At 39.0% G+C, this 11,603-nt stretch overlaps 2 protein-coding genes across 2 annotated transcripts in view; one reads left to right on the top strand and one right to left on the bottom strand.

Moving 5' to 3' along the window:
- The window catches only part of pstpip2 (proline-serine-threonine phosphatase interacting protein 2), a 12,310-nt gene extending 6,911 nt beyond the window's left edge, over window positions 1–5,399 (top strand). Inside the window, exons 9-14 of the mRNA XM_037692436.1 lie at window positions 576–655; window positions 742–840; window positions 3,526–3,622; window positions 3,754–3,841; window positions 3,916–3,947; window positions 5,334–5,399. Of these exons, the coding sequence (XP_037548364.1) occupies window positions 576–655; window positions 742–840; window positions 3,526–3,622; window positions 3,754–3,841; window positions 3,916–3,947; window positions 5,334–5,389 (452 nt within the window). The 3' untranslated portion in view covers window positions 5,390–5,399. The remainder of the gene's footprint in view (window positions 1–575; window positions 656–741; window positions 841–3,525; window positions 3,623–3,753; window positions 3,842–3,915; window positions 3,948–5,333) is intronic.
- Window positions 5,400–7,000: 1,601 nt separating this feature from the next.
- Window positions 7,001–11,603, bottom strand: part of dhx29 (DEAH (Asp-Glu-Ala-His) box polypeptide 29) — a 155,018-nt gene continuing 150,415 nt past the window's right edge. The window contains exons 16-23 of the mRNA XM_037691979.1: window positions 10,602–10,677; window positions 10,300–10,524; window positions 10,038–10,174; window positions 8,555–8,645; window positions 8,182–8,481; window positions 7,969–8,100; window positions 7,573–7,669; window positions 7,001–7,478 (exon numbers count right to left, since the gene is read on the bottom strand). Of these exons, the coding sequence (XP_037547907.1) occupies window positions 7,423–7,478; window positions 7,573–7,669; window positions 7,969–8,100; window positions 8,182–8,481; window positions 8,555–8,645; window positions 10,038–10,174; window positions 10,300–10,524; window positions 10,602–10,677 (1,114 nt within the window). The 3' untranslated portion in view covers window positions 7,001–7,422. The remainder of the gene's footprint in view (window positions 7,479–7,572; window positions 7,670–7,968; window positions 8,101–8,181; window positions 8,482–8,554; window positions 8,646–10,037; window positions 10,175–10,299; window positions 10,525–10,601; window positions 10,678–11,603) is intronic.

The following is an 11,603-nucleotide window of genomic DNA, read 5'->3' as shown; positions in this document are numbered from 1 at the left end:
TATATATGTATATAAAGGTGTTTTAAACCCTTCCCACACTCTTGCAATATTCTAAACAATGTTTCTAAACTCTACATGCTTTAAAAGAGCAAAGAATGTCATTATTTCAGCTCTCTGCCTTGACTGCTCTCTGCCACCTGCCAGTGCTCTCGGCCACGCCCACTTCTCCGCTGCAGAGCGGAGATATGACATGCTACAGGTGCTAAATAATTTCAAATAATTTATTTTAAATAAAAATGTCATGCCGATCGTGCGGCTCATCCACCAATCAGCCAATTGTGTGTCATTTCCAATCTTATTTTGAAAAACCAAGAAAGAGCGAGTCCGCGATAAACGAACCACGAAGTAGCGAGGGACTACTGTATTCTTATGTATCAGAGATTTGCCCTTTATTTAAACTCATAAGATGGTAGCGTGTATTTATCTGAAGGCACTAAACATCACATCTTAAGGGAAATAGTGGTTTTATCGCAAATAATGTCATAGAGATATTTAACAATAATATTGCAATTGCATATTTTCCTAATGCAGCTTTACTAAATGAAATATTTTTGCTTAATTTGTGTTACTGGCAGACAGGTTATACCAGCAGAATGTGGCCGCACTGGCAAAGATCAGAGATGACTGGCTGAAGGATCACACCAGTGCCTGTGAGGTAAAGTCTAACAATGACGTCCTCATTCTCACAAGAATTAAACGCACTGAGCTAAATGTCAGAGGTTTTGTTTTATTTCACCACAGGTTTTTGAAAATCAGTCAACAGAGCGTATCAATATTCTAAGGAGCACAATCTGGACTCATCTTAATCAGCTCTCCCAGCAATGTGTGACTAGTGATGAGGTGAATCTTTACATTTTTCTACTGTATATCACTGTGAAACACACCAAACATACTGTATAAGCAGTGGGTATAGACAGAAACATTTAAGTAATTTATAATTTAGTTCCAAATAGTTGACCAATCAAAGCATTGAAAACTTTGTGCAAGAGGTGGGGTTAGGTTAGCCAAGTCAGGCAAACTTTTACATGGGGACTTTCAAAATAAAAGTCTGAACAAATAAATAAGTGGAATATGGGTTCTTTAGAGGCGGTACAATCAATATTTTTATTAATGACAGAATAATTCAATTCAATTCAATTCAACCTTTATTTATACAGATAAATCACATTGAGCCTTGAAGACTCTTTTACAAGGGAGACCTGTTTGGACAGATAATAAAAGTGGTAAAAGTGACAACATGGGTTTTGCAGCCAAAAAAAAAATACTAACAGGCTCTCAATCTATATATAGATAGCCTGAAAATGAAAACAAAACAAAAACCTTGCACACAAGCACATAGTGACACTGACATTCTGCAGGGGAGGTGGGATGCAAGGACGGTGAGCGTGTCCAAGGACACTCACAGAGGCACTGTAAGAGTTCTGATGAGAGTGGTATAATCACTCAGTTCCTTCTGGAGAGATCCATAAACATTCTCGGGGGTGCCGAGGTTGGCCAAGGAGTGTCAGATATAATCCAAAGAGTTCTGAAATGATAACAGAATGTTTATTCAGCCGGGCCTCTCCGATTGGTCCATAGAATTCTTCGGTGGAAGAGGGGAGGAGGCAGAGCATCGGGTTTACAGAGCCTCCAGGCAGATAAAGATAAGGTGGCCTGTCAAGGCCAGTCAGGGAACCAAATTCAGATAAACACGCTTGTTTTGGGGACAGGCAGAACTTTACTGATTATGTCTACCTTGAGTCTGTGTCGGTCCTCTCGGTTCCGAAACGTCCAAATTAAGTGGCCACACCACTGATCCATGCCTGAGCGTATTCCCCGAGGTCTGATCCATCCTGCCAGCAAATCCTAGGGGCCGCAAGTGGCCTGCGATTCTCACAAATCACATCCAGTCTGCGGCTTTGTTCGCAAAGCAATTGAGTCTGGGCGCTCGAGGCACAACCCAAGCCATCACACAAGGCAGACAGCCTGACCAGAGTCAAATTTGCTGCCAACGACTTCCTTGTTTGTTGATAAACCAGGAACCAGTCGATTCCAAAAACCAGGAAACCTGTTATCATAAATCCAATTATATATGCATCCTTAGCATCCTCGATTGACAGCAGAGATAGACATATCACCTTCCAAATTGATGACGTATCCAGCTGTGTGAGTGCTATGAAGGCAAGTTGGCTCACCTAAAACCTGTCTTCTCAAGAAATGTTATCAGTTGCGTTGAGGGACCATCTGACCAAATCCATAGCAGAATTATGATTCGGAAGATTTGTAGAAGAGAGCCTCTAAAGCAGTTTCACAGGCAGGACAGAGCAAAAGCAAAGCGGAGAGGGAGAGGAGTGGGAAATGTGTCTGCCCTTGACAAGAGCAAGTGTTGAAGTGTATGTTTAATACTTTTTGTATCTGGTACGATTTGACAATTCAACATCCAGCAACAAACGGTCATCCAATAGCGGAAAATGAAAATTCCTCTTTAGCGTTTGGCGGCAAAATGCTGTACAAACATTCTCAAATCACACAAAGCACATTAAAAACTAGAGACATTGCATTTTCTGGGGGGGGGAAGTGTGAATGTGAAATGATTGATGAAATTTGCTGATTAAATTAAAATTGAGTTGTTAAAGCTTTAGCTTCAAACAGCTAAAAGCTAAAAAGTAACAGAACAGTAGCCATGAAAAAAGACAAAAGCATGATGAAGCAAATTTCAAAGAGAGCAATATTTTTGAAAGAACAGAAAAGGTCGCAATTTATTTCTTCATAGTAAAAGATTTAAAATAAAATTAAATGTTTTTAAAAGGATAAATGGTACAAATATTAAAAGTCAGCTGCCATCTCCTGAACAAACCTGATATACGAATGGCTAAAACTGCACAATGCAAACAAACAAACAAACAAACTGGATAACAATGAGAATGCTGACTAATCATTCGCACAATAAAGGAAACTATCATATGGGCGTTTTAAGTAATTGTGAAAGCTCATAATTATATTATTTTGACACTCTCTTGCAGTAAGTATCTGTTTCAGGTAAAAAATAAAAAGTGCTGAATAATCCTTTTTTTCTGGCTTGCACTAAACAGCACACAGACACAGTTAATAGCTACCTGTGGGCCACAAATAAGCATTTAGCAGCTTAAGAGTAAACGTTCCCACTTTACTCTGAGTGAATGTTGCTCAGTCTGATAGATCTGTAAAGCTGCTGACATATAACTGCATCTTTCAGATTGTTTTTGATGGAATTTTATTTTACCTCTATTATCGCCTGCTGCTTAAAGTGCATTCTTTCAAGGTCTTTAATTTAAGCTGTAATCTTGTTGAGGTTGTAAACTAAAGTTGACATATAGGAAGATAAGGAAAATGTTGCAAAGCTAATTTCGGGGTCAACTGAAGTGCTATTTTCAAATTAACATCAAACTATTGAAATCAAATGTATTATTTATACCTTACAAGATGAATCCTGTATTTATCAGTAAAGCAAATTATTTATTAGACTCTAACCTTGTTTTTTTTTACTGTTCATGTGTGTGGGCATAGCTGTATGAGGAAGTGAGGAAATCGTTGGAGCATTGTAACATCCAGGAAGACGTTGAACACTTTATAAACCTCAGACGTACCGGAGACAAACCACCAGGTACAAACACAGCCCAAACCCACAGACTGTACTGTGTTATTTAACGATTAACCAAGGATGGATTACAGTCAAAGGGTAATTATTACACAACAGTTGCCAGTATGGTAACAGTGTCTGCATGTCCAAAACAGTTCCAGTTCCGTATGAGAACTTCTACAGTGGTCAGAAGTCTCCTACTGGAGCTCCACTGTCACGACCCCTGCCGTCACCTGCCATCAGGTACAGTTCTTTGCCACAGTTTTTAAAAACTAAAGATACAGTCCATATGTTAACTTTGTCTTGTAAATTTGCAGGAGAGGGCCATTACCAGACCCAACACAGAACAGTATGTATTTATTAATTTTAAATGAAGTAGCAGTCATTCACTTGTCAAACACGTTATGGTTTCTATCATATAATTTGAGCAACAATGCTATGTCATATAATTGTCATGATACAATATGTTTGATAAACTGCACTGGTTTTAGTTGCAAAAATCTTGTTGGGAACAGTTGAAGCCATATTTATCTAAATGCTTGGAGCCTTGAAGATTTGGACAGCAAGACAGTCAGTTTGATGTACTTATCTTGTATTTATTTTAAGTTACATTCCAGACAATTTGATATTCCATTGGAAAAATAACGAGGAATAAATATCTTACCTGTTGCAGAAAATTATTTGAATAGCCTCAAATGGAGAAACTTAGTTTACGCCCAACAGTACTGACAAGCTAATGGCTAGTCTGAAGCAGCCAAGACTGAAATGGTTACTTTTGTTTTTAAATAACTCCAATATTAAAAATAAAAATCTTTTGCTAATGCAAATAGTGGCAGAAGCATTTGTTAGCTGTAGCACTTCTGGTGCAGCATGTGGTCAAGTTCGACAGAAATATAATATTTCTACCAAATTAGCTGCGTAATTTTGAAAATGACAATAATGTAAGGATTTTAATTAAACTGTTTAGAAGAGGGTGGTATGGTGGCTCAGTTGGTAGTTTCCTCTCAGTGAGAATGTTGCTGGATCAAATCCCATCTTGGGACCTTTCTGGGTGGAGTTTGCATGTTCTCTCTGTGCATATGTGGGTTTTCTCTGGGTACTCTGGTTTCCTCCCACACACCAAAAACATGCATGTCAGGCTGATTGGTAACTCTAAATTGTCCCTAGGTGCGAGTGAGAGTGAATGTTTGTCTCTATGTGTCCCTGTGATGGACTGAGACCTGTCCAGGGTGTCTCCCGCCTCTCACACAGTGACTGCTGGATATGGACACCAAAGACCCAGAAAGGAAGAAGCGGGTAGAGATAATAGATGGATGTTGTGACATTTTTTTTTAGATTGGAGATGTTTGAGCTAATCTGTATTTGGATTAGCCTTTAGCACATCCGTCATGTTAGATATGAACGATTTTTTTCCAAACTAAAGCGGTTCATAAATCTATCTACGACAGGTGAGATATTTACTCCTCATAAAGTTTGTGCAGAACCCCAGCTTCAGGATTTGATTTTGTCTGAATTTGTGTGACAATGAGAGGGAACACCCCTCATACCATCAATGTTAAATTTTTAGTAGCAATTAATATCTGTTGATATTTTTTCACAAACGTACTATAAAATATCCACTTCCTCTACAGGACAATACTTATAAAGTGTGTTTTTCTGTGGATTCATCATCAAGCCTATGATGTCCTCATATTATTATTTTTTTTCATGTTGATTTTATGTTGTCTGATTGCAGATGAGCCAACCTACTCAACCATCCAGGACACAAGCTACAGCATGATTCATTACTAACACTCAGGTCACATCATTTCCTCCTTTGAGATTTCCTGTACTCAAACCGTGTTATCAGATGGAAAATCAGTGTCATAGTTCTGGAAGTGCAAAGTTTGCATTTTATTGTTTGATATCCTAAACATATCAGTTAATTATAAATAAAAAGTTTATCCAGTTAGTCATTCAGTTTTTAAGGTTTTTATGGTAATAATAAAAAATAAAAAAACAGCCTAACATGACAAATTTTGTGCTTTATTTTGTTGAATCTGTAGCTGGTAATTAGAGAATAACTAAACAATGATGTGTTTGAGGAGTTATGGTCATGGTCCATGTTTGGAGCGCTACGATTGTCTCGAGGTTTGCCATGCAAGGCGTGTTCCTCACATGCTGTACCTATATCAGAGTTAATCTTCAGTTTTGTATTTATTTGGTGTGTTTTTAAATATTAAACCAAGAGTCACAAAGTAAAAGTGTAAAAATTTGCATTTCTTTTGATGTGAAAGTATCTGTGTTCATAACTTTTAGTAAAAATCTCAAGTTCCTCTACTGATTTTACAGCTTGTTCAGCTAAAACATGCTTCCATTCATTATCATGTGCTTTATGAACATTTTAAAACTTTATGTCAGGTGAAGAGGTGTTGGGGGTTGATTTAGCTTTATGGCTGAAGCATGTTATTGGTTAATACTTCTTCATCTTTTTATGCATTTGTCCGGAGAACATTTGATCAAAAGGGTCACTTTTTACTCTCAATTTCTTTGGTCCATTTCTGATTGTCACATCACATGTCACCTTTTCTCAGCTCAGAGGTCAGGATTACAAAGTTATTCTACTATCCTCTCAGTAAAGTCACTCATTCCCCATAATTGATCTAACTTTACCTGCAATGCATATTTCTGAAGGCTTTAAAGAGCTCTTTGACGATTAGAACACCTCGGTCATTACGACGGAGCTTTAGGGCCACTACAAATAAAAATAAAAGCCATAAAATTATGAGAATAAAGTTGTACGAGATTTTTTTTTTTTTTTTTTACAGCTCTCGTTTATTTTTTATTTTTCTCCACAAGTCAGCTCCACGACGTGACCTGTCAATCAATCCAATAGGCGTGTCAGCAAATCACCAATCCGCAGCTAAATGAGTCGTAATATTATGTGAACTCCGACACGATAAAGCAGGTTTACATTTTAAATGCGGTAAACTGAAGAATGCTGAGCATCTTGTTCAGCTATACTTTGGTATTGGTTTTACAAATAAGAAGATCGTTAATCTGTTAGCACATCATAATCAGATTATTACCAATATCAGGTACGCTCTGATGGGCTGCAGCAGCTCTCTGCAGGTAAGGAGCATTTAGCTTCGAATTGGTCATCTGCTGACACGCCTACTGGATTGATTGACAGGTCGGGTCATGGAGCTGACTTGTGGAAAAAAATAAACGAGAGCTGTATTAAAAAAAAGTATCATACGACTTTATTCTCATAATTTTAGGACTTTAAATTTTTTTTTCTTAGCGTGGAAATGTTTTTTTTTTGTTTTTTTGCGCGGCCCTAAAGCTTTGTCGTAACGTTCGTAGATAGCACCAGCTCAGTGTTTGTAACTAATTACATCAGACCCATCCATCTCTAAATCTATCTTCTAATTATCGGCACATAATCTGAAATCCATAAGGATTACAGACTTCTCCTTTTATCATTGTGGTGTAAAGAATATTTAAACCATGAAAATAACTGTAAAGGACAATTTTGTCTTTATGTTGTCAGAGTTTAAAAAGAGCATCAAGTGTCTCCGTGTCCACACAAGTTGAAAACTAAAACGTTAGTGTATTTTCCTATAGAGTCATTTTATGGGTTGATGAGCAACTATAAACAATAAACATCCCAAAACAAGCAAAACTTAACATTAAAATTTCTGTTATTTTTGTTCATATGCTGTAGATTCCTCTTCATTGTGAGTTAAATGTCTCTGCAGGCGTTTATTTTAAAGTTCTGGAGCTTTTCAGGACAACTCGAGGCCGATGTTTGATAGTGCTGGTTCTCCTGCGCTGGTTTGAAGTCACACAGCTTGCTCTGATCTGATCAGATCCAGAATCACCTGGATGGTTGGGTCATCTGCAATAAGGACAGAGGAACAAATCAGATCCAGGACGCGACTCATTTTTTGGAGACAGACTGCTATTTGTGACGCTGTGATGCCTGAGTTTACCTTCAAGGTTCATCCTGGGGTTCTCCAGCTTCTTTTCAAGCAAAGAATCCATCAGTTTCCTCAGATGTTTGAAGATCACACCAATCCGTACCGGAGCCTTGAACGCAGCAAAGAGAAACATTTTAATCTACAAACCAAAGAACGGACGGACCAAACAGATAAGAGAGTTGGGTTCAGCCCAAACAACAAAAAATATTTCTTAGTGAATAGAAGGAACTAAATATTTTTTTCGACAGTTCGAAGATGAAAGGATCAGCAACTATCTCACAAACTCACGTAAAAAACATAAATGTGTTCATTTTTATTCCTGCGCATCTTAAAGAACAGGCACTTTTGAGACGTTGGCCATAAAAATCAGGTTTCTGTGAGTACGCTCATAGATCTGCGACCTCTGACCTGGAAGTGGATCCACCCGTCTAAAGTGATGAGCTTCTCTCGGTGCTGAATGTCGATGTCGCCTCCGAACAGCAGCAAGGGGAAAGGAGGTATCAGAGTCGTGTCTCGCAGGTAGATCTTTGCATATTTAACCTGACGAGGATCATTCATTAAAACAAATCTAAACAACTGATTAAGAAACATCCCACAGTTACTAAGAGCACTCTTTCTTACCTTCTCCTGGTACAGCAGCCAGCCGTAGGTCTGCAGGTTACGGTTAACAGATGAAGGGTGGACCTGAGCCTTGCCTTGAGGCGTCTCCACCATGCAGGCCACTCGTTCCAGCCCGTCCACCGAGGGGTTGCACAGCACCCGGGCCACGCTGTCGTAGAGCCCCGCCGACAGCGCCGCAGTCAGGACGGAGATGTCCTGCTTGGACGGCGAGGCTGCTCGCTGCTTCAGACGGGAGGAAGAGGAGCGGGACGACCAGAAACCTGCCTGCTCCATCATCTTCATCAGCTCGTGCTTCACGTTCTGAGTGAACCACGGAGAGTATGAGATCATAATGGACAGAAGATGGAGAGGAAAGGTGTCGGCTTTGTGTTACCTCTAGTGTGATGAGAGCCGTTCGATTGAGGAAGTGTTTCCTGCAGTAGGACAGCTCGGTCCTCAGTCCTTCCGTCTGTGAGTTCTTCCACCTAAAACAGCAGAAGATGATGCAAGAACAAGTGCATCCTATAATAAAAGTTTGATTTGAAGTATCTTTGTAGGATTCATTTACCTGTCCTCCCTGATTTTTCATTATAAGTATAACATAAGCATGCATTTATTTATGCATAAAAGCAACAGATAGATTTTAAATACTGGTCAATGACTGGCAGAAAGAAGATGGCACAATAAAATTAGAGATGCACCAATCTGATATTAATATTGATATCGATACAGATATGGAAAATATCTTGAACGGGTATTGGTTGAAATGCACCGATCCGATATTAGTATCAGTATATCGGGAAAAAATTCTTGATCGGGTATCGGTGACAATGTGATCGATCCATAAGGACAGGAGCTGATTGATGTTTATTTTAAATATCTGCCAACCAAGCTAGTGAAGCTATTGTTTTTTATTCTTATTTCAGCTCCTTGATTATTAATTTTATATTATATTTAGAATTCCTAAACCTTTAAAAGGTTTGTTAAATTATATTTTCATGTTTGACCAAAGTTGCCAACCTATTGTTTTTGTCAGTTTCAGTATCTTTATTATTATTTATTTTACATTGGCTGTTATACTCATAATTGCACTGATTGAACATATTAAAGTTGTGTTGTTTTTATGTTTGATCAAGCTTGTGAAGCTACTGGTGTGTTTAAGTGTGCTGTACTGGTGCAGAGTTTTCAGTAAATTTGTAATTCAGTATGTCTGCAAAAAAAAAATAAAAAAAAGTTTTAACTTAATTCAGCACAGCTTCCCAGCATCAGAGTGGTATCGGATCGATACAGAGCATCGAGTATCCGTATCAGAAGTGGAAAAAGTGGATTGTGCATCCCTAAATAAAATGCACAATCATTTATAAAATGCATACATTTAATGGTGACCAAGCTCACAACCAATGCTGGTGGAAAATAATTCCAACTTTATGGCATTTGTGCAGGAGACTAAATGTATTTTTACTTTCAATATTTAATTTCTCTTTATCATCAATGAGTGCTATGAGTAAATCTGCAGGTTGTTGAACTTTTATTATCACTCTACAAAATGCAATTGTGAGAAAATTCTGTGGGACTTTAAATTATCTTAGATGTCTCTGAGGAAAATACTGTACAGCTGTCAACATATCTTATCCTTCTTCCCTAATATGCTGTATTTTGTTTTACTTTGACAAAATACTTAATGATCCATTAAAAAAAAGGAGTTCATGAAAATGCTCTTCAAAAAAAAAAGAAATACATAAAAATATAACCACAACGCAAAGAGATGCACCTGATCACCGACTTATGATGGTTGCTGCAATTGTTAGAAAAAAAAAAAAAAATCTAAAACAGCTTAATAGGAAAACTAAAATGTAGTGTTTTGGATCGGTCCGTACCCCAGGTATGCGTTGTACATGGTCAGGTGATCAGAGTTGGCCAACGCCAGAGCAGCTTTAGCCAAGTTCGCTTCTTCTTTTCGATTCATCGGTGTGGAAAAAGGAGACTTCTCTGTGATGGCCGCTGCGATAGTCGCCTGAAACAAATGTTTTAACACTTTTTAAATCATATTACTTGGAACAAGAATAAATATACTGTGAATATAAAAAGTCCAAAGGAGCAAAAGATTAACTCGTAAAGTGCTGATCCAGCAGGACGTACTATGGGCTCCAGGCAGCCGAGGATTGCTCCGTAGATGAGCATCTTGGCGATCTTCACGTTAACCGGCAGACTGGCTAAGTGATGTCCCAGAGGGGTGAGGACGTGGCAGCTGGGCTGACACGCACCGATCTTCCTCAGCAGGTTGACAGCGTTGCTGACCGACTGAGGCTGAGGAGCATCCAGGGCTCGGCTCAGAAAGTCCTCCGGGGAGCCGTACTGACATTTCTACCAGAGAGGAGAACGACAAGTTTTTATGTTTGTGTGACGTTCATTATGTGGGTAGCAAAGCCTCACTTACTTACCATTATGTGAAGACAGAGCTCCTCCAGTGGGACTCTCAGAATCTCTGGGATGGAGTAATCTGCGAAGGCATCGAACCTGAAGTAAAGCACGTCAAACAAGAGCAGAAGTCTGACTTGAATTCAGTTCAGTTTATTTTAAAAAGCGCCAAGTCACAACAGAAGTCATCTCAGGCACTGAGCAGAAACATTCATATACAATAGTCCCTCGTTTATCGCGGGGGTTTGGACCACGACTTCCACGATAAGTGACAAACCACAAAGTAGAGATACAGTATAGTTCAAGTAAACTTTACTGTTATTACCATCTCATGTACCAAAATTATGTCACAAGTAGTAGTAGTAGTAGTACTAAGTAGTTGTTTATTTACGTATATACAGGTATATATTAAGGCATTTTAAACCCTTCCCACACTGTCACTAACAATTTTCTAAACTCCAAACGCTCTAAAAGAGCACAGCATGTCATGATCTCCGCTCTCTGCCTCTGGCTCTGCTCTCTCGGCCACGCCCACTTCTCCGCTGCAGAGCGGAGATCTGACACGCTGCAGGAGGAAGCTTCTCCCTGCACCTGTGGGCTGAACACCGATGCAGCAGGTGCTAAATCAGCGAAAAACGAACCGCGAGGGACTCCTGTACATAAAAATTAAATTTGTAACTATTTAAGGTAGGTATCCTGATGCATGCTCAATAATCCAGGTAGAAAAATCTAAAAAGGTTAAATCTGGTCCTCTGGACATTCAAAAAAAACGTCCTTTTCAGGGACACCACCAAGTCATTGGTTCAGGTATGTTGACGACACCTGGGTTAAAATCAAATCTCAGGAAGTCCAACATTTTACTGACCACATCAACTCTGTGGATAAATACATCAAGTTCACACGAGAAGATGTAAAAAAATGGCAGGTTGGCTTTCTTGGACTGTGAGGTCTCAGTCTCTGATAGAGGACATTTGCAAACTGAGGTGTACCGCAAACCCACCCACACAGACCAGTATTTGCAGTTT

The sequence above is a fragment of the Nematolebias whitei genome, chromosome 18 (assembly GCF_014905685.2).
Source record: "Nematolebias whitei isolate Nwh7 chromosome 18, NemWhi1, whole genome shotgun sequence".
NCBI classification, from domain to species: domain Eukaryota; kingdom Metazoa; phylum Chordata; class Actinopteri; order Cyprinodontiformes; family Rivulidae; genus Nematolebias; species Nematolebias whitei.
The sequence above is the reverse complement of the archived record's forward strand: the minus strand, read 5'-3'. Positions and strand labels throughout refer to the sequence as shown.